This window comes from Mustelus asterias, chromosome 5 (genome assembly GCF_964213995.1).
Source record: "Mustelus asterias chromosome 5, sMusAst1.hap1.1, whole genome shotgun sequence".
Classification (NCBI taxonomy): Eukaryota; Metazoa; Chordata; class Chondrichthyes; order Carcharhiniformes; family Triakidae; genus Mustelus; species Mustelus asterias.
The window spans coordinates 63,076,628-63,100,251 of NC_135805.1; the positions used below are offsets into that span (position 1 = coordinate 63,076,628).

Sequence of the window (23,624 nt, forward strand, 5' to 3'; positions counted from 1 at the left end):
TTCATTGATTTAATGGCTCCATCTTAGTTCTTCAGCAAAGAGATGATCATTGTTGGTTAGAGTTCAGAAGACAGAAAGCAACTGTGTGGATGAAATGAGCCTTTGCCATGTTCCGAATGCTGAACTTTACAAGATGGTAATATTCTAAAATGCTGCCTTTAAGTTAAGGTAAAATTGAGAATTCTAGAAGCACCCCAACTTGAGGCTGCTCTTACATTGTAAGTCAAAGAAAAAGGACTCTCTAGAGACAGAGAGAGAGAGAAAGCAGACACTGTTATGTCACTGTCTGTGTGGAGCTTGCACGTTCACCCCGTGTCTGCGTGGGTTTCCTTCAGGTGCTCCGGTTTCCTCCCACAGTCCAAAGACGTGTGGGTTAGATTGATTGGCCACCCTAAATTGACTGTAGTGTCAGGTGGATTAGTAGGGTAACTATGTGGGGTTACAGGAATAGGGCCTGGGTGGGATTGTCGTCAGCACAGACTCGACTGGCCAAATGGCCTCCTTCTGTACTGTAGGGATTCTATGATTCATCAAAGCAGCCACTATAGTGAGAAGCAGAGAAGGACTATTTTTTGTTAACAGCCAAACAGGATGCTTATCACAGTTAGTTTTCTGTTTGAAAAGGAAGGGGACCGAACCAATGGGACCTTGGAGATTTAAGGAACATGGTATCGCCCAGGTGAGCCTTATTGGTGAAACATGGATCTGGAAGGCTCATGCTGAGTGGAATGACTTTCGAAGGACACTGGAAGTTTCTATCTAGCATGCTAGGGAGAAACATGTTGGAGAACTAGGAGTAATTTTGGACTTGTTCCTGTAATGCCAGAAGTGAGGTACACAGTGAAGAGTAAGCTGTATCTTGATTGCATTAGTCAGTTAATCTGAAAGCTCCTTTTCTTTAGTTTGGTGTTATAGTTGCCTGTTCAGTAATGTTTGGTCTAGGTTAATTTTAGTTGTTACAGTAAAAGTCTTAAAACATAACATTTTGTTCCGTTATTTTTATAGTTTGCTATCTTTATCCTCTTATTTTGATCAATAAGGGGATAAAGAGTTATGGGGATTAGGCAGAAGTGGAGTTGAGGATTATCATAACAGATTCAGTCATGATCCCATTGAATGACAGAGCAGATCGATGGGCTGAATGGCCTACTTCTGCTACTGCGTCTTATGGTCTTATGGAAATTCATCTAATTTAAAAAGCTATTGGAATTGTAACAGCTACTAGTGTAAAACTAGTGATCATGAATCAGCAACCCATTTTACATTCTATCCAAATTTCTTTTCCATTGACTCTGGATATAAAGTAAGTTATCAATTCACCATAAACCCAATTCACATTACTGCTGAACATGAATTTTTCACCCGACGTATTTTTTAAGAAACTGGAAAAAACAAGAATATAGATTGAAGAATTACTGTATTAACATTACTTAAATGTGGAGATGCTGGCGTTGGAGTGGAGAAGGCACAGTAAGAAGTCTGCACCTGTAAAGACTTGATTACCTATTAAGTTACGCATTCCAGCCATTATCTTGTAATTGAGTCTGTGTCTATATATGCCCTGTTTGTGAACCCAATTCTTCACTCACCTGATGAAGGAGCAGAGCTCCGAAAGCTCGTGCTACCAAATAAACCTGTTGGACTTTAACCTGGTGTTGTGAGACTTCTTACTATAACATTACTTAAAATAAATGAGTTAATGCTAGTTATAAAATAACTTCCATTAGAAAGGTTAGGTTAAGATTATCTTTATTTCACTGAAGGGTTTAGAACAGTGCTTTCCAAATCTTTTCTGTTGTGACCCCATTTTTGTGCTCCACAGTTGTTTCAAACCTAGAACAAAAATTGCAGGGTGGGGTGGAGAAAGTTGTTGAGCTGCTTGGTGGTTAAAACAGCAGGGATACAGGAACAAAAAACAGCTCAGTCATCTACCATTTTGCAGGCTCTGTTGATGTCACCGACCAGGCCTCAGAGTTCATTTGATTATTTCATGAGCCCATTTGAAGGGCAGCCAATCCCAGGACTGTCAAATCTCAATCTCCATTCCCTCGCTTCCATTGTTGCCTCATAGCTCACGACCCATGGCCCATGACCCAACAGGGGGTTGTGACCCACAGTTTTGAACGCCTAGTTTAGAATGATTCAGCCATTACGTGGTCTCTCACTGAAGAGTGCACCGTCTCAGATGTTAAGAAACAAATGGATAGTGAAATCAGCAGCAACAGAGTGGATAGGGTTGAGTACGTTTACTTAATTGCAAAAAGGCAAAGAAAAAACTATTCATGCTGGAAAGCTGAAATTAAAGAAAACTCTGGAAATGCTCAGCGGGTCTGGCAGGCTGCACATGTTGAGAAACAGAAATAACGTGCTCGATTCTCCCATCACAACCCACAACCTTTCTGGCGGGTCCAGTTGGGAGAATCGCTTTGTCGGCCTTTTTCCGGGATTTGCGCACATGCCAGGAACACATCTCCCAGAGCTGGAGAACAGTCGGAGTCCAGACCATGCTGGAAACCGGCGGGAAGACAGGTAAGTCATCTGAATTTTTAAAATGTACTTTAAATATGTTTTGCATGTCATTATCGGGAACTTGCTGGTCCTGATAGAATCTCCCACCCCGCCAGGAGTACTTCATTCCAGCGGGATTTAGAGTAGCTCCCCACATTCAGGGGACTAGCGGGAGACCCCGCTGGAATGAAGGGGGGGCAATTGGGGCTACCAAGGGGTCAGGCGGGGGGGGGGGGGCGGGGAGAGGAGGTTGCACCCCTTGGGCATGGGCACCCTGGCAGTGCCAGCCTGTGTCCCCGGCACTGCCCAAGGAGCAAAGTGCCCATGCCCAGGGGGCACCTTGGCACTGCCCACCAGGCACCAGGCAGTGCCAAGGGGTCAGGGCCTAGGGGTGATTGGTGGGGGTGGGGGGGGGGTCCCGCTGCCACTCTGCATGGGGATCGGTGTGGGCTGGAGGGAGGCCAGTGATCGGGGCGGGCCACGGTGGTGGTGGGTGGTGGTGGTCTGCCGGGGTGAGGGGGGATCGCCACTGCTGGTGGGGTGGGCTGGACATTGGGGCACTCTTGGGGGCGGGGGAGGTCAGGGCTGGCCCGGGAATTGTGGGGGCCATGATCGGGCTGTGGGGGGGCGCTGGAGGGGCAGCACTGTGGGGGTCCCGGGCTGGCCAGCGATTGAGGAGGCCAGCAAACGGGGGGTCTGACAGATCGGGACCACTGCACATGTGCAGAGTTCCAGAACTGTCAAACTCTGGCTCAAATAGAACCCCCCACACCCGGGTTTTTAATGAGATTCACGATTGTGACCTCTGCAGTGCACAGAGTGCGGAGATTCGGGGCTGAAGCTGCACTGAAAAAACAGTCATGATCTAGAACAGTTTTCCCACCAATTCAGCGCTTTTGTGAGAACCATCACAACATTTCAGTCTTTCTCCACAGATGGTGCCAGCCCTGTTGAGTATTTCCAGCATTTCCTGTTTCTATCACAAATCTGTACTCCCCTATGCAGCCAATATCCATGTTCTCAAAACTCAAAGGGGGTGATTTCTCACAGGAATTCATCTACTTATCTACCATAAGTTTGACTGACAAGCCACGGAAACAACAGCTTGCATTTTTATAGGACTTTTCACATTGTAAAATGTTCCAGGTGCTTCACGAGAATGTTGTTACACAAAATGTGACACTGAGCTGCTGAAACAATTTTAGATCAGGTTACAAAATGCTTGGGAAAAAGAGATTCCAAGGGATGTCTAAAAGAGAAAAGAGAGGTAAAGAGTTGGAGAACATTAGGAAGGAACTCCACAGTTGTGCGTCTTGGCAGGTGAAGGAATGTCTGGTGATGGCCAAATAAAATATATTGGATTGCACAAGAAGCTGGAGTTGGTGGACAGCAGGGCTACTGAAATCCCTGGAAAAAAGAGAGGATATGATAATAGTGCCATATTTCCAAGGTTTCTTCTGTTGACATGAGAATGGGCAAACAGGAACTTCATGTTCATAATTCACAGAAATACTTTCACGCTTACGTTCAATGCTCCATGCTCATATTCTGTGTATATGTACAACATTTTTCACTGAGATTAGACTGAACTTGAACCTCGATCTTATCCTAACCTGCCTGGTTTTACTTTCCATTGAATTTGATGGAGTATACAACAGGAGTCCAACCCAAACTCACCCATTCCCACGGGGGAGGTTGAGTTAAAATTGGAGCCGTTGTAAAAGTAATAAAACCACAGAAACCAGGAGAACATTGCGCAATACCTCCTTTTGCTTGCTGGTTTGTTCTAAAAGCTGTAGATAGTCCTGGTGTTGTTGATCACTTTTATCAGCAATAGATTTCATCATCTTTGCTCCATTGATAGCATTTTCGATTTGTTTATTTACATATTTCTGTCCATCCATCGACATCTCTGTAAAAATACAATTCAGCATTAGCTCAAAATTATATAGGTATCCCCTTATTGCAACCAACTGGCTTGCTTCCCCCTCCCCAGTGTACTCATTTTTCCCTCTTACCCTTCTTTCCCGAAATATAATGAGTTACCATCATAGATATACATTCCCACGAGTGCCTGCTTCTAAGTGGCTATGCTTGATGCATGAACCTGTTCACCCTGTGCCAGTCAACTGTTCAACAGGAAAGCTATTACAATTAGCCCAATCCTGACATCACAAATTATCCATAGATGAACATTTCCAGTTAACTGTTAAAGAATGGAAACATTTATTTGCCCGTCTAGTCTGGAGCTAAATTATAACAACACCACAACCAAGGATTGTTATTCTCAACATAAATCCAGCTCAAAACTAGGACCTTCCTTTCTGGTCTGTTTAGCTGTGTAATTTTTACTCAGACACCAGTTAAACTCTGGTTTTGTAATAAATATGAGGAATTGCTAGGTGAACAAATAATGCTGTCCATCTACTATCACCTTCTACTAGTCAGATCATTGCATGATGCAATGATAATGGAATCATAGACTGATTATAACAATTAATTTCTATTAGTCCACAACAGACACTGACGTGTGACTAAGAAAATCCCAGTATGTCCACAGTCATCAGTTCCTGTATAATATGCTTCACATATCTCTGATCCCAATTTACTTGCTTACTCTATTCTAAAATATTAATTTCTGAAAAAGATCTATCAATTTGAATAAATCAACGCCCAACTGTCTCCTGAGGGTGCTGGTTCCTTACATTTACCACTTACTCACTGATGTTTCTGCAGATTTGACACGTAAAGGTTCTTTGCTTCACCTGTTCTGGTCAAGGTGAAATAACTAGTCATGGTTCACATTACCTAATCCCTTTAGAATCAGTGATCACCTGACCCCTCTCTTCTCCAGACCACCACCATGTCTCCAGAGGGATTTTCTCCAATTTATATAACACAAGCCCTCCATCCCCACAATTATGCTGGATCCTTTCTTCAGGGGCTATCCCTTCAACAGCACCCTTTGTATACCGTGGCAATCAGAACTGTGCACAATATTTCTACATGTGATTTATAAAGTTACAGGATTATTCCACTATTTTGGTTCAATATTGACTGTTTTAATATCTAGCATCTGATTGTTATCCTGATTAAAACACACATTTTCTTTCACAAATTCATCGGTGATGTATTCCCGTCAGTTGGTCAGTGCTGATATGTCCGCCAATGTGTGAAAGGACATATTGTACTTTACCGGTTACTTTTGGCAGGAAATTCACTTGGTGCGAAAATGAGCAGGAACAGCAGAGTGAGTCTGTCCAATTTTGTGTCCCCCACCTACCCCAGTTCTGCTCACTAAATGGAGAAGCGAGTGCAGAAAATCTTGGCTGCTGAATGCACACTGGCTACTCGCAACAAGGAAAAGAAAGAAAACCATATACCCACAAAGTGCATTTTATCACAAACAGAAATACTCAGAAGTCTCTTGTTAATAATACAAGATGTTGATCATACTTGGAAATTGAAATTCTTATCTTACTCTCACAATACACACTCTCACAATACACATTTTGATGTCCTCTGTAAGTGTATTGTTGAAAGAACTCAGCGTAGCCACAAACTTGTCCTATATCTTCAAGGAATAAAACTCTAAAAGTTCTTTACCTTTTCTACACATTAAATGCCTGATTGACAATATCATTCTGCTGCTGACTCAACTCCCAATTTTTAAACTTTACCTTAATTGTAACTGAAGAAGACTAAAAGAAAACTGAAGAAGGTTGGGTTATACAGCATCTGTTAATGGAAACTTGCTATAGCAGCATCAATGGATCCATAACTGGAGGCAATAATATTTTATTACACTGGTAAACACTGAAGTAATGAATAAAAGTATTTTACTTCAGAGACATTTCAGCAATTTTGAATGTCACTCACTTCTCAGTTTCTCCGGTGGAACCTGTTGCAAGCTTTCACTCACGGCAAGCGCGAGAATGAGCCACACGGTGAACATAATGTTTTTCATTTCTCTCTCAATGGGGCTTGAAAATTCTCAATCTGGAAGAGAGACAAATGATGACTGCATTACAATGGAAAGTTCAGGAAACATGATGAGACCCAAATTGAACTTGTTTCAAAGACAGCAGAATGGATATAATTTTGCATACGTCAGTGGCCGATCACTTAAAATACTGACAAGTCTGCACACAAACAACTATTTTGTGTTATTAAATCTTAATATCAGAGTGATGGCAGAGCAGACAAGAAGCTGATTTACATTTGTATTCGAGTCTACAGGCAATCAGTTTAATAATTGCACATTATGAATTGAAAACAAACAATTCTATGCCCTAGGGATGGAAGGAATCTGTCAGAGCTTGTGCTGGTGGTAGGCTGGAAGTCTGGTACCTTTTTATTCTGCATTCTTCCCTGGTGAGGAGAGCGTGGGCTTTTGCTCAATAGTGCTCCACCTATTCAATGTCTAGAAACTTGGCAGAGTTAGTGATCTGCTTTGTGATTTTGATTCCTTGTTACTTACTGTGATCACATCCTGGAACATGAGCCTTCTTGAGTTTTGTTAATATTTGGATATTTTGATTTGCAGCTTGATTGATTTCTGACCTCTGATCCTATTTCGCAAACATAAATGCTAACAGAAATCCAGTTCTCAGTTTGAGTCATTTATAAGCCTTTGTTCCAAGCTTACATTTGGACAGTCAGAAAATTAAGAGTGAAGAATGAGGAGAAATGAACAACTGTGTTCACTTGCCTCTGCTTCCTCAGCAATGTCGGGAAAGGCTTTCTCATCAGCCCTGCCTATGGTGTCTCCAAAGTATTCTACAACAACATTGCTATACTATTGACAAGACTTAATAACACAGATACAGATAAAACAGGGAATGCCCAATTATGCACACATCATTGGTGTCCTTCCATCTTCATAAGGTGATGGATGTGCAGCAAGTCAAATCCATTGAGGATGAGGTTTCTTCACATGGTGCACTTTTGCGGATAGGCAAAGAGACAAGTCCATGAGAGGCAGGTTCTGCCACAACTGCTGCATATGTTATGGATTCTTCTTTTCAGTATTGATGCCCGTTGCCAAACTGCTCTGGCCACTAATCAACATGAAGGCACATGCCAGTCCATAGGTGATGATGCCATTTCCCTCTGTCATTTGCTGTTTAGGGTCTTCATGTCAAGCACCCTTTAAGCATCTTACTGGTCCTCTGGCTATGGCTACCTCGCCACACAGAAATCTTTGTCCATTGTCCATCCTGCTAATGTGCCCAAGCCAGCAAAGTCACCTTTACTTGATGAATGTCAACATACTTTGGAGATTTCCCTTCGAGGAGACAGCCACATTCATAATTTTGTCCTTTCTAGAGATGCCCAGAATGCGCCAAAAACAGAAGATGAAAGTTGTGAAGCTTCCTTTCTTGACAGCCATAAGTCATCAATGCTTCACAGCCACGCAACAGAGTATTGAGAACGCAAGCCTGATAAATCAGCATTTTACTCCTAGGAGTCAGCTTGATGTAATTCCATGCATGTTTCATGAGTCGGCCAAAGATGGGAGCTTCTTTCCCAATGCGTGTTTCAAGTTCTGCATCTGGAGACAGGTTGTCTGTTACCATGGATCCAACTGGTCACAGAGTTTGCGAACCATTTCAGTGGGGTGTTACTCAGAGTGATCAAGGGTAGAGGTGCAACGACTTACCCCATTGCCACAGTTTGCTTGACACTTATAGTAAGGGAAAACAAGTTGCAGGCATGGAAGATTCAATCTAAGAGTCTTTGTGGCAATTATACACACAGATGAAGTATGTATCTATTATGGTATATTGACTCTTTTGAATCATAACATGATAAGACTACTCCTCGAATTATTATGCAAGATTGTGCATAATGCGATTGAGCAGACCTGAAGTGGAGGAGAGCTCAGAAATTGCAAGCCATTGACATTTCCACACAATAATAGAAAGTGGCATGGCCTCTTCCAAGCTTATCTTGCTCTCATGCTCATCCTGCTCTCCTGTCTTGTTCCCTGCTCACTCACTGTGTGCTTTAGGCATACACATAATGACACAAATATTACACATGTAAATATCACTACGAAGGATTCTAATGTTCTTTTCTGTCATTTTTAGCCTAGAAAAGTACCACAACAGAACAAAGGGTCAGTCGCAGGACCCTGTACACATATTCGCAAGCACCAGCAATGCAGCTACACACACCCCGGAAGATGCAGCTAGGGAACCTGAGAAGCTAAAAGCACACAGGCTGGCTGGACAAGAGCAGCAATCTGATGGTGAGAGGACCATATCAACGACCTACTCTCCTTGGGAAATGCAAGTGCAGTTGCATTTGGCAGGATGTTCTCCTGCTGTTTCTATTCCGTGGGAAAGGAAGTGAAAGCACTGGTCCTGCTTCACACTGTGCCAGTAGCATTTTGATACATTAACAGAAATTTACATTTATATAACACCACATTCTAAGATGTTTCACAGCACCATAATTAGTCAAAAACTGGCACCAAGCCAAACACAATATGAGGATGGGTGACTATAAGCTTGGTTACAGAGGCAGGTTTTAAGGAGAGGTTTAAAGGTGGTGAGGTTAAGGTCATAGATAGCAGGTGCGATCACCAAACATTGAGTGAAGGAAGTGGAGGATTCAGAGCAAGATACAATTGGAGGCTTGCAAAAGTCTCAGAGGGTTGTGGGGCTGGAGGAGGTCCCAGGGAAGCAGAGATGGAAGGCGATGGAGCAATTTGAACACAAGGCTGAGAATTGGAAAATCAAGAGGAGTGTACATATTACAGAGAAGGAGGTGCTGGAAGTCTTAAAGCGCATCAAGATAAATCTTCGGGACCTGATGAGGTATATCCCAGGATGTTGTGGGAGGCTAGGGAGGAAATTGCGGGTCCCCTAGCTGAGATATTTGAATCATCGATAGTCAAGGGTGAGGTGCCTGAAGATTGGAGAGTGGCAAATGTTGTGCCTTTGTTTAAAAAGGGCTGCAGGGAAAAGCCTGGGAACTACAGGCCAGTGAGCCTCACATCTGTGGTGGGTAAATTGTTGGAAAGTATTTTGAGAGACAGGATCTACAGGCATTTAGAGATGCAAGGACTGATTAGGGACAGTCAGCATGGCTTTGAGTGGAAAATCATGTCTCACAAATTTAATTGAGTTTTTTGAAGAGGTAACCAAGAAGGTAGATGAGGGCAGTGCAGTTGATGTTGTCTAAATGGACTTTAGCAAGGCCTTTGACAAGGTACCGCGTGGTAGGTTGTTGCATAAAGTTAAATCTCACGGGATCCAGGGTGAGGCATCTAAATGGATACAAAATTGGATTCTTGACAGAAGCCAGAGAGTGGTTGTAGAGGGTTGTTTTTCAAACTGGAGGCCTATGACCAGCGGTGTGCCTCAGGGATCAGTGCTGGGCCCACTGTTATTTGTCATTTATATTAATGATTTGGATGAGAATATAGGGGGCATGGTTAGTAAGTTTGCAGATGACATCAAGATTGGTGGCAGGGTGGATAGTGAGGAAGGTTATCTCCAATTGCAGCGGGATCTTGATCAATTGGGCCAGTGGGCTGACGAATGGCAGATGGAGTTTAATTTAGACAAATGCGAGGTAATGCATTTTGGTAGATTGAACCAGGGCAAGACTTACTCAGTTAATGGTAGGGCATTGGGGAGAGTTACAGAACAAAGAGATCTAGGGGTACATGTTCATCGCTCCTTGAAAGTGGAGTCACAGGTGGATAGAGTGGTGAAGAAGGCATTCGGCATGCTTGGTTTCATCAGTCAGAACATTGAATACAGGAGTTGGGACGTCTTGTTGAAGTTGTACAAGACATTGGTAAGGCCACACTTGGAATACTGTGTGCAATTCTGGTCTCCCTATTATAGAAAGGATATTATTAAACTAGAGAGAGTGCAGAAAATATTTACCAGGATGCTACCGGGACTTGATGGATTGACTCATAAGGAGAGGCTGAATAGACTGGGACTTTTTTCTCTGGAGAGTAGGAGGCTGAGGGGTGACCTTATAGAGGTCTATAAAATACTGAGGGGCATAGACAAGGTAGATAGTCAATACCTTTTCCCAAAGGTAGGGGAGTCTAAAACTAGAGGGCATAGGTTTAAGGTGAGAGGGGAGAGATACAAATGTGTCCAGAGGGGCAATTTTTTCACACAGAGGGTGGTGAGTGTCTGGAACAAGCTGCTAGAGGTAGTAGTAGAGACGGGTACAATTTTATCTTTTAAAAAGCATTTAGACAGTTACATGGGTAAGATAGGTATAGAGGGATATGGGCCAAATGCGGGCAATTGGGATTAGTTTAGGGGTTTTAAAAAAAAACGGCATGGGCAAGTTGGACTGAAGGGTCTGTTTCCAGGCTGTAAACCTCTATGACTCTAAGACTTTGGGTGACCTCGTCAGCAAGCACAGGGGTCAAGAGTGAATGGGACTTGTGTGGGTGAGGATACAGGCTGATGAGGATACAGGCAGATGAGGATACAGGCAGACGTGGGTGAGGATACAGGCTGATGAGGATACAGGCAGGCGTGGGTGAGGATACAGGCAGGCGTGGGTGAGGATACAGGCTGATGAGGATACAGGCAGGCGTGGGTGAGGATACAGGCAGGTGTGGGTGAGGATACAGGCAGGCGTGGGTGAGGATACAGGCAGGCGTGGGTGAGGATACAGGCAGGCGTGGGTGAGGATACAGGCAGGCGTGGGTGAGGATACAGGCAGGCGTGGGTGAGGATACAGGCAGGCGTGGGTGAGGATACAGGCAGGCGTGGGTGAGGATACAGGCAGGCGTGGGTGAGGATACAGGCAGGCGTGGGTGAGGATACAGGCAGGCGTGGGTGAGGACGAACTAGTTTATGAAGCGATATAGTGGAGGCCAGTGAGGAAAGTATCCAAGTAGTTGAGTCTGGTGGTTGCAAAAGCATTGATGAGGATTTCAGTGGTTGAGGTTCAAAAGAAAGGTTGTCCCTGATTTTAACGGCAGTTGCCCCAAAATCGGGGCTGGCGAGGCTCGCAGAACGTTGGCCTCCGGCACAATCTTACGAGCCTCGGACGGCTGTGCCGATAAAATCAGGGCCGTTATGTCCTGTCCAAGATGCACAGATAGAGGGAACTGAGAGTGATGGTCCAGAGGTAGATCTGGGTATGTGGAAGTTGAATCTTTGTCTACAAATGATCTCATCAACAGACAACAGAAAGAAAAGGCTTTTCTAACTGTAGTGGATTGGGAGTTGAGTAAATTGTAATGGACTCTGCAGTCTGTTCAACACATCACATGGCTTCAAAACACTCTGCTGTGACAGATAAAAATGGGAGAACCATAGCCAATATGTGTTCACCAGTTTCTTTCTAGAACTTCCCTTGAACAACTATGCCAGGACTCTCAAGGCCAGTTACAGCAATTTGTAAATATTTAATACATTCCAGTGACAGGTCTGCAAATCATTTTGAAAATTCCCTATTTTTCCTCTAGTCTACTAATAAAATGGACAGTTCGATTTTTGCAAACAGGCAGACTGAAAGTGCTGAACAGATAAGGACAAAAAGTAACCATTTTATTCATACATGTACCAGAACCAAGAAAACTAATGCTCTGTATAATGGAACAGACCCAAACATGGTTTAACAGTTTCTGCAGAGCTCTGCATACATTGAAACAGGCCCAATAAAGCATTGTACGTGTTGTCATTTATGTTTAATAGCCCAGTGGAGTTAAATGCATTAAAATGATAAAACGCTCAAAAGGGATAGGGAACAGTGTCAATACATGGGATTAGAACTACGGTTTATGTGGATTATAAACACCAATGTGGACTGCCTGGACCGAATGGCCTCCTTTTGTGCTGTAAACATCTATGAATCAATGAGAAAGTAAAATAAGAAAACAAGCCATTCGGCCCATCATGTCCACACCAGTCAACAAAGATCTGACTGCACTAATCTCATTTTCCAGCACTTGGCCCATGGCCCTAGAGGTTATGACAATGCAAGTGAATATCTAAATACTTCTTAAATGTTATGAGAGTTTCTGACTCAACCTCCCTTTCAGGCAGTAAGTTCCAGACTCCCATAACCCTCTGGGTGAAAATGTTTCTCCGCAGCTCCTCTCTTAACCTTCTGCCTCTTACTTTAAATCTATGCCCCCTGGCTATTGACCCCTTTACTAATGGAAAAAGTACCTTCCTATCCACCCTAACTATGCCCCTCATACACCTGTATCAGATCCCGCTCAAGCTTTACTGCTCTGAGGAAAGCAGCCCTGCCTATCCAATCTTTCCTTGTAGCTCAGACCTTCCAGCCCAGGCAACATCCTGACGAATCTCCTCTGCACCCTCTCCAATGCAATCGCATCCTTCCTAAAATATGGTGACCAGAAATGCACTCCAGCTGTAGCTTAACCAGCATTTTATACAGTTCCAGCACAACCTCCTTGCTCTTGTTCTCTATGTCTTGATTAATAAGCCAAGTATCTCATATGCCTTCTTAATCACCTCATCTACCTGCCCTAATCTTTTTCCTTGTTAGCCTTCCCCAAGTGCATTACCTCACACTTTTCTGGGTTGAATTCTATTTGCCACTGCTCTGTTCACTTGACCAGTCCATTGTCCCACAGCCTATGACTATCCTCCTCACTATTTATCACCCTACCAATTTTCATGTCATGTGCAAACGTCTTGATCATGCCCCCTACATTTAAGTCAAAATCATTAAGGTACACACAAAAATCAAGGGCCCAACACTGAGCCCTGCAGAACCCCACTAGAAACAAACTTCCAGTCCCTCTAACCCTCTACCAACATGCTCTGTTTCCTGCCTCCCAGTCAATCTTGGATCCAATGTGCTAATTTGCCTTGGAACCCATAGACCCTTACTTTCTTGACCAGCCTGTCATGAGGGACCTTTTCAAAAACATTGCTAAAGTCCATATAGACCATATCAAATACATTACCCTTCTCAACATTCCTGGTTACCTCCTCAAAAAATTCAATTAAATTTGTTGAACATGACCTTCCCTTAACAAATCTATGCTGACTATCAAAGAGCAAAGAACAATACAGCACAGGAACAGGCCCTTCGGCCCTCCAAGCCCGCGCCGCTCCCTGGTCCAAACTAGACCATTCTTTTGTATCCCTCCATTCCCACTCCGTTCATGTGGCTATCTAGATAAGTCTTAAACGTTCACAGTGTGTCCGCCTCCACCACCTTGCCCGGCAGCGCATTCCAGGCCCCCACCACCTTCTGTGTAAAATACGTCCTTCTCCCCCCCCTCACCTTGAACCTATGACCCCTCGTGAACGTCACCACCGACCTGGGAAAAAGCTTCCCACCGTTCACCCTATCTATGCCTTTCATAATTTCATACACCTCTATTAGGTCACCCCTCATCCTCCGTCTTTCCAGTGAGAACAATCCCAGTTTACCCAATCTCTCCTCATAACTAAGCCCTTCCATACCAGGCAACATCCTGGTAAACCTCCTCTGCACTCTCTCTAAAGCCTCCACGTCCTTCTGGTAGTGTGGCGACCAGAACTGGGCGCAGTATTCCAAATGCGGCCGAACCAACGTTCTATACAACTGCAACATCAGACCCCAACTTTTATACTCTATGCCCCGTCCGATAAAGGCAAGCATGCCATATGCCTTATTCACTACCTTCTCCACCTGTGACATCACCTTCAAGGATCTGTGGACTTGCACACCCAGGTCCCTCTGCGTATCTACACCCTTTATGGTTCTGCCATTTATCATATAGCTCCCCCCTTCGTTAGTTCTACCAAAATGCATTAATCCCTGATTAATCCACGTCAGTTGAAGTGTGGATTAATTTTGTCCCGAGAAGCTTTGAAAAATTACTGCCAGTGTCCCTAATATCTCTTCCCTTGCCTCCCTCAAAAGCGTGGGGATACATCTCATCCAGGCCTCCGGATTTATCCACCTTTAAGGCTGCTAAACCTGCTAGTACCTCCTCTCTCTCGATGTTAAAGGGAGGCAGTGAAGAAGTCAAGCGAGATAGTGGTGAGGTAGAACTAGTTGTCATCATTGTACATGTGGAACCTAATACCATGTCTTTAGGTTATATTGCTGAGGAGTAATATGTAGGTATGAAATAGGAGAAGGTGAATGTTGAATTCTTTTGAGAGTTTAGGGATATATGAGAATGAGAAAATAAACAATTTTATGATATTCTCTGGTTACAACTGGATATGTAAGAGTGGAACAAAGTGAGCAGATCTGCTCAGCTGGACAGTGGAGGAGAAATAGTGGAAGAATATTGGGAAAATTAGGGTGGTTGAGAAGAATAAGCAGTGATTGTGCACAACAGTCATGTAGGATATCATTTATTACTTTGACTAGAGCTATTTCAGGACTGTTTCAGGGACAGAAATTTAACTGAAGACATTCAAACATCTACATGCAGGAAAAATGGGAATCTTTCACATGGAATGTGACAATATGGTCAAGTACTTTGAAGAGAAAATGGAGATTGGAGATTGTGCAATAGTTTGCAATGACTGAAGGGAAAAGAGTGGGATTTTTGAGGAAGAGGTTGGCGATGCCAGATTTGAAAGAGAGGTGGACAGTTTTTGAGGACAGGGAACAGTTTACAAGGTGATATGGTGCCAGTGATAGAAGTTTGATGGGAATAGCATTAAGAGGGCAGGAGGTGGGTTTGATGGATGAGATGAGATTACAGAGGGCTTGATGGGAAGAAAGGAAGGAAACTAGAAAAAGATGTGAGCTTAGAACTAGGACAGGGAGGAATCTTGGCTTGGGGAGAATGGGAAAGGGAGGGCTATGGCTGAGGCAGCTGAAAGGACTGTCTGATTGTTGGAGATAAAAGACAATGCGCTCCTGTGCTTTTTGTTGAAGCTGAGGGTAGAAGGAGTTAGAGAAGGATGTAAAGAGATGGCTAAAAGTGGAGAAGGGACCATTCAGCCCATTCTGCCTGTGTCATTTCTTTTATAGAGCAAACCTATTAGTCCCACTCCCCTGCCATTTCTCCATAGCTCTGCAAATGTTTCCTATTCACATATATTCCTTTAAGAAAGTTACTAATGAATCTGCTTCCAATACCCTCTCAGGCAATGCATTACACAAGAAGAGGTCTCCCCTCTGGTCCTTTGCGAATCACCTATAATTTGTATCTTCTGGTTACTAGCCTCCCTGCCAGTGGAAACAGCATGCCCTATTAACTAAGTCAAAAATCTTCATCTTTTCAAACATCACTATTAAATCTCCCTTAATATTTTCTGCTCTAAGTAAAACAACTCCAGCTTCTCTAGACTTTCCACATAACTGAAGTTCTCAACCCTGGTATCTTTCCAGTAAATTGCCTCTTCCCCCTTTCCAGGATCTTAACATCCATCCTAAAGTGTGTTGCTCAGATATGGCCATGATACTCCAGTTGAGGTCAAACCAATGCTTTATCAAAATTACTATAACTTCCTTGGGCGTGATCTTACCGGCCGTTCATGCTACGCTCCCACTGCAGTGAGGTTGGAGAATTTAGCGCCCGGCCCAATCTTTGTTCACTGCAGTGGGATGGAAAACTCCTGCCATCGTGAACGGTGGTAACTTTCCGGCCCTTGTTTTTGTACTTGAGACCTTCAACTTTTTAAACAGCCTTATCAGCTTGTCCTAACACCATCAAAGACTGGAGAACTTCCCAGATCTCTTTGTTCTTCCACCCCCTTTAAAATATTTGCATTCCAGGATGATCCTGGAGTAGTGAGCAGACCTAGCTAGGTTTAGCAGCATCCAATATTGCATGAAGTGTTCATGCTGGATTTGGTAATGAATGACTAAACCAATTGTGCACTATATACATTCATATTGGCCAATGTTAGACTAAATGGAGCAAAGATGGTGGCCATACTGGGGGGAAGCATTAGGGTGCTGAAGAACAAAGGTTTTGCTGGGTGCAAAGGAGAACATAGGTGGAGGTGAGACTGTTATGGAAATTGACAACAGAAGAAGCATCACGGGAAACAAAGGGTCAAAGGCTAGATTGTGAGGTGTTTGAAAGTGTCTAAAGGAAGATTTTTTTTCCCCAAGAGGTGAAAAGAAGGCAATAGATTTGGAAGGATTAAGGGGGATTGAGTGGTGAGGAATACAAGAAAATGATCAACTATGTCAATAGAGAAATCACGCAAAGTGACTTGTTTCTGGTTGAGAGGCTGGCCGCGAATGTATGTGAAGTTTGGAGGACAGAAGTGGAGTGAACCCAGAATGAGTAGGGGCAAGGTGAGCTGAGATGGAGGCTGAAGTGGCCAAGGATGAGAACATGCCATGGGTCAGGGTAGGTGGTAGATAATGAAGATTTCAAAGGAGAGTGAGATTGAATAAGATGAGTTGCTCAAAAGAGAAGGTGCCAGTGAAGTAGGGGGCAAGCCAAGGTGAGATGAACAGAAGAGCCATTTGCCCACTTTGCATCTATCTGGGGTTCAAAGGGTACAATGCATATGAGTGATCCAATTCTGAATGGTCTCTGTTACAATCTCAACCATCGAATAAATGAATTCTGCTTACACATTTAATGAAAGTAGATTTCTGTTCCAGGATAGGGCGGTGAAAGGGAAAATGCTTGTACATGATAAATGACGCTGTGTCTTAAATACAGCATAAGGCTGCCCAACCTTATTTTGGGCTAAATGGAACTTTGATAGTGATTATTGTACAAGCAAATTGTTTGGGACAGGCCTGCAGTGCTTTTCGTTTATCAGCTGAAATATATTCACAAAAAATGTTCAAATTTCCAGTGCAGGAAACCCTTTGGGAATCTCATAGTAAATAACTCAGAACTATTCAAGTCACAGTTAAAACCTGCAGTTCGGGGAACCATAGATCTGTATAGAATGAATGGCCTCCCTCAACTTTGTTTCTTCATGAGAGTTAGTTGATTATTTAAAGAGGCAACAGAATCTAAGGAGAATTATCTTTATTAATTCAAAATTTAAGTTCTTATGGGGTTAAAATGGAATCTAAAATACATTTTTCTTTTGAAGATGTCAATTTTCCTGCCAGCTGGAGATCCTCTGATCTCCCTTGATGCTACAAGACACCTGTGTTGAGTGACTCAATTAATAAAATGGCATGATTTCAAATCAGCCTGTGGCCCACAAGGACCTTCCAATGCCTGGAACCACTTTATAGATTTGGATTGCAAATTTCTTGCTAAAACATGAAATGTAAATTGCCCTAGAAGGAGGGAAAGAAAAATAACGAATGTTATACAAATGAACTAAAACACTCATGTTACTAGTAAGAATACTAACCTCAAAATATGAAAGCTAAGATGCTTGACATATGGCATGGATGGCATATGGCACACTCGCCTTTATCAATCGGGGTACAGATTACAAAAGCAGAGAGGTCATGTTGGAGTTATATAGAACTTTGGTTAGGCCACAGCTGGAGTAGTGTGTGCAGTTCTGGTCGCCACATTATAGGAAGGATGTGATCGCACTGGAACGGGTGCAGAGGAGATTCACCAGGATGTTGCCTGGGATGGAACATTTAAGTTATAAAGAGAGGTTAGCTAGTCTTGGGTTGTTTTCCCTGGAGCAGAGAAGACTGAGAGGCGATCTAATTGAGATGTTCAAGATTATGAGGCACATGGGCAGGGTGAATAGGGAACAGCTGTTCTCCTTAGTTGAAGGGTCAGTTAGGAGGGGACACAAGTTAAAATTGAAGGGTGGGAGGTTTTGGGGGGATTTGAGAAAAACGTTTTTACCCAGAGGGTGGTGATGGTCCGGAATGCACTGCCTGGGAAGGTGGTGGATGCAGGATGCCTCACATCCTTTAAAAAGCATCTGGATGAGTCCTTGGCACACCATAACACTCAAGGCCATGCGCCAAGTGCTGGCAAGTGGGATTAGGTGGGCAGGTCAGGGCATCTCATGCTTCGGTGCAGACTCAATGGGTCGCAGGGCCTCTTCTGCTCTGTAGTATTCTGTAATTCTGTGACATTGCTAAAACTACTTCCTGAAATTGTTTCTGGAAATGTGATGATACCAGTGTTGTGTTTAAAAATAACCTAAAAAAAATAATCTCAAAGCCACAGTCCTGGCTTCACTGAACAGCCAACAAGTTGCAGTATCAAAGCCATGTGAGTTGTCTCTTCTATTTCCAAGTTTTATGATCCATATAACTTCATTTCTGTGGCTCAGTCTCTGCTGTCCATCAGTTACCTCAGGAAACTATATTCCATTCTGATGCCTGACATTCACAATCATTTTATAAGTCAACAGTTAACTATTCTTATGCCATCTGGATTTTTGATAATATTGTGCTGGAGCCAAAGTGCCAATACATCTTTTGTTATCTCTTAATCTCTGACAAATGCAAAGAGATCCAGCCACAACAGCCCGTCAGGTGAAAGGAAGCTTCCTCTATCATTCTGTGGTTTACTTGGCATTGCTTTAAATTTCTGGTGCTTAATCCAATAAATCTTTGCCTGGAGCTAGTTTTAAGCTGATATAGAAACATAGAAAAACTACAGCACAAACAGGCCCTTCGGCCCACAAGTTGTGCCGAACACGTTCCTACCTTCTAGACCTCCCTATAACCCTCCATCCTATTAAGCTCCATGTACTCTTAAAAGACCCTATTGAGTTCGCCTCCACCACCACTGACGGCAGCCGATTCCACTCGCCCACCACCCTCTGTGTGAAAAACTTACCCCTAACATCTCCCCTGTACCTACCCCCCAGCACCTTAAACCTGTGTCCTCTCGTAGCAGACATTTCCACCCTGGGAAAAAGCCTCTGAGAGTCCACCCGATCTATGCCTCTCAACATCTTATATACCTCTATTAGGTCTCCTCTCATCCTTCATCTCTCCAAGGAGAAAAGACCGAGCTCCCTCAGCCTATCCTCATAAGGCATGCCACTCAATCCAGGCAACATCCTTGTAAATCTCCTCTGCACCCTTTCAATCTTTTCCACATCCTTCCTATAGTGAGGTGACCAGAACTGAGCACAGTACTCCAAGTGGGGTCTGACGAGGGTCTTATATTCTTATATAGGAATGTGGGTCCTGCTGCAAAATGCTATGAATTATTTTACTATCAGAAGCCAATTATATTTTATACTAGTGCAGAAAATTATTCTTGCCATCATTAATAGTCAAGTTGACAAATTTATTTTAATGCAAACCTTATTCTATTCTCAATGTATTTATGATTATATTAACAAAAAAAATATGTTACACATATTTGCCCTCTAATACCAATTCATTGCATTGACCTGAACAGGCGCCGGACTGTGGCGACTAGGGGAATTTCACAGTAACTTCATTGCAGTGTTAATGCAAGCCTTACTTGTGACTAATAAATAAACTTTAACTTTATCTTTAACATGAAGGATTCCATGGAAGGCATTTCAATCTGAGCTTTAGTGATTTTTAAGTTAATTTATTTTGTCTGATCCTTGTTGTGAATAACATCAATGTTGAGGAATGCAAAATTTAGTTTTAAATTTGCAACCGGTGTCAGTATTAAGCATGCACATGTCAAATAAAGCACCAGATAATAATGTTTCAAAGCTATATATGTCTAGAGGGTTAAATGTGCACTGGAAATACACAGCAGTAATTCATGTACATTTTTAATTGCACATTTTAAAATTATTTGAGCACCCCACACATCTCACATGAGGGGAGAAAAGTTATATTTCTCAGAAGATTTTAATATTTTTCATGGGATGTGGGCGTCACTGGCAAGGTCAGAACTTGTTACCCATCCCTAATTGTACGTGAACTGTGTGGCTTGCTGTACCATTTCAGAGGTGTTCGGAAATACAAATAGTTAAGAAAGTTGTATCGGTGGATTTTAATTCCTAAGTTTCAGTTTGAAGTTTAAGTTTAGTTTATATTTCTGTATTTGTGTGTTGAGAAAGTTTTGGTTTAGAGTTCCCTAACGTCTGTGGGTATGTTTGTGTACCTACATTTTAATGACCCTTGAAGTGGGGAGCTGTGTTATTCATCAAAAGGGTCAGTGGCTTAGGGAAGTTAAAACAAAGTAGAAAAAACTGGGCTGACCCACACAACATGGAGAAAGCGAAAGCAGTTTTGTCCAGTTGGAAGCAGGTGCCAGCAGGAAATAGACACAGGCGAGGAAACTACAGAAAGCAGACTTCCCAAAAAAAAGGAGAAAGTCCCAGAAACCAGGGAATGGGACAAAAAGAATGTCTCAAGTCAAAGAACAAAACCAAGAGTATGAACAAGGTCCTGCTCAATGCAGATAAAGTAAGGAGCAGAGCAAAAGGTTCCAAGATAAAGAGAGAAGGTTGTGGGGAACACAATTGAGGCTATGTGGGCTTGTGAGAAGTTTGAAGACCTGATGAGATAGCCAAAGGTGGGTGACTTCTTACTATGAATCAGTGAAGCAGCAATGTTCTGTTGGTATGGCCAAGTTTCTGAGAGTGTGTGGAAGGCAAAGCTTGAATGCACTTGGCGATCCAAGGGAAAGGAACACTGGAGGTGAGATCGAAGCCCTGGAGGTGGATCCTTGTGGAAGCTGCTGACAGAAAGTGTCAATTGGGAGAAGATTCCAATGGGAGTTTTTCATGCACTGAGATAGGAAATCCTCAGGAGAAAGACAGAATTTTGTGTGACCAGTTGCCTCACGGTGTGACAAGCTTCTGGGAGAGTTAATGAGAGATTCATAGAAGTTGCTTTGGGATGGCATCTGTCACTTGGTTTCTGAGTGCTGCGTGTCCGACCACAGGTCACCTATTTATATGGATTGTACCTACTGTGAAAATTAGAGTATAAGATAGAGTTTGTAACTTGTGTTATCATACAAATCTCTATAGATCTGCAAATGTCTAGTTGGGGTGAAGGAGTAGTGTGATATAGTTCATTGTTTCATAGATGTTAAATCTTTTGTTAAAAGTCCATCAACAGACTCCAGTGATTCTGCTCAATAACTGCTCTCCACATTTCTAAGCAAAAAATAAAAGTTAGGATCTATCAAGCCAGGTCACACACTGGGATCTGACTTGTAGTAACATCAGCTGGGATCATAACAGAGGGTAGTTAAGAGTCAACCACATTGTTGTTGGTCTGGAGTCACAGGTAAGGAGGGCAGATTTCTTTCTTCCCTTAAAGATATTAGTGAACCGGATGGGTTTTTGCAACAATCAATGATGTTTTATGGTCACCAGTACTAAGACCAAGCTTTTAGCTTGATTGAATTTAAATTCCAACAGCTGCCATGATGGGATTTGAACCCATTGCTCCCAGAGCATTATCCTGCCCCCAAGATTACTGGTACCACCATCTCCCCATACCATCAGCCTTTCTCATGAAACTCTTGCAAGGCCTCTGTCAATGTAACTGCAATTTATTAGCTGGGGTTGTTCTTGTGACACACATCCATATTCTGTCCCTTAACATAAACGAAACAATGAACCTACATTGTGTCATATGTGGCTCATTGCTAACACTTACTTACCTTCAAAACTGAAGGTTGTGGATTCAAGCCCCACAACAGAAATCTGTGCATATACTCAAAGCTGATACTCTTATGCTGTTCTGGCTGTGTACTATACCATTTGAGGTGCTACCTTTCAGATGAAATGTTAAACTGAGCACCAGTCTGCCCTTATGGATGGATGTAAAAGAACCCATGGAACCTTTTGAAGTACAGGGGATTTCTCTCTGGTGTCCAGGCCAATGATTATCTCCTAACCAAAAGAAACAATGATTGGGAGATTATCACATTGCTGTGAGTGAGACTTTCTGTGCAAAGTCGTTATCACATTTCCAACAACACAACAGTGACTACACCTGAAAAAATAATTGACTGTAAAGTACTTGGTAATACACTGAGATTGTGGAAGACACTATGTAACGTTTTCTTTTCAGTTAGCAACTCTCTTGTGTGACCTGGCTGAAATGAAGAATATGTCTCTGTGGAAGAGTATCAGAATCCACACTCTAACCCCCTACGGTGCAATACAACTAACCTTGGTCACCAACTGGAGCAAGAGTTTTAACAACACCAGGTTAAAGTCCAACAGGTTTATTTGGTAGCAAATGCCATTAGCTTTGGCATTTGCTACCAAATAAACCTGTTGGACTTTAACCTGGTGTTGTTAAAACTCTTACTGTGTTTACCCCAGTCCAACGCCGGCATCTCCACATCATGACCACCAACTGGAGCCACAGACTTAATCAACACAGCTGTAAGTCCTATTTCAGAGAGCAAATCTTCACTGCATCCCAGATGTAGCTGATTTTGATGATTCAATATAAGATATGTGAAATACAACAAGAGTTGCTTCGCAGTTAGCTACCTAATAAGAGCATAAGAACATAAGAAATAGGAGCAGGAGTAGGCCATCTAGCCCCTCGAGCCTGCCCCGCCATTCAATAAGATCATGGCTGATCCGAAGTGGATCAGTTCCACTTACCCGCCTGATCCCCATAACCCCTAATTCCCTTACTGATCAGAAATCCATCTATCCGTGATTTAAACATATTCAATGAGGTAGCCTCCACCACTTCAGTGGGCAGAGAATTCCAGAGATTCACCACCCTCTGAGAGAAGAAGTTCCTCCTCAACTCTGTCCTAAACTGACCCCCCTTTATTTTGAGGCTGTGCCCTCTAGTTCTAGCTTCCTTTCTAAGTGGAAAGAATCTCTCCACCTCTACCCTATCCAGCCCCTTCATTATCTTATAGGTCTCTATAAGATCCCCCCTCAGCCTTCTAAATTCCAACGAGTACAAACCCAATCTGCTCAGTCTCTCCTCATAATCAACACCCCTCATCTCTGGTATCAACCTGGTGAACCTTCTCTGCACTCCCTCCAAGGCCAATATATCCTTCTGCAAATAAGGGCACCAATACTGCACACAGTATTCCAGCTGCGGCCTCACCAATGCCCTGTACAGATGCAGCAAGACATCTCTGCTTTTAAATTCTATCCCCCTTGCGATATAGGCCAACATCCCATTTGCCTTCTTGATCACCTGTTGCACCTGCAAACTGGGTTTTTGCATCTCATGCACAAGGACCCCGAGGTCCCTTTGCACAGTAGCATGTTGTAATTTTTTTCCATTTAGATAATAATCCAATTTGCTATTATTTCCTCCAAAGTGAATAACCTCGCATTTGTCAACAT

General features: G+C 43.0%; 1 protein-coding gene across 1 annotated transcript in view; it reads right to left on the bottom strand.

The window, feature by feature from the left end:
- clu (clusterin) overlaps positions 1–23,624 on the bottom strand; it is a 57,292-nt gene that overhangs the window by 28,409 nt on the left and 5,259 nt on the right. The window contains exons 2-3 of the mRNA XM_078212669.1: positions 6,388–6,507; positions 4,272–4,420 (exon numbers count right to left, since the gene is read on the bottom strand). Coding sequence (XP_078068795.1) covers positions 4,272–4,420; positions 6,388–6,475 — 237 coding nt within the window. The 5' untranslated portion in view covers positions 6,476–6,507. The remainder of the gene's footprint in view (positions 1–4,271; positions 4,421–6,387; positions 6,508–23,624) is intronic.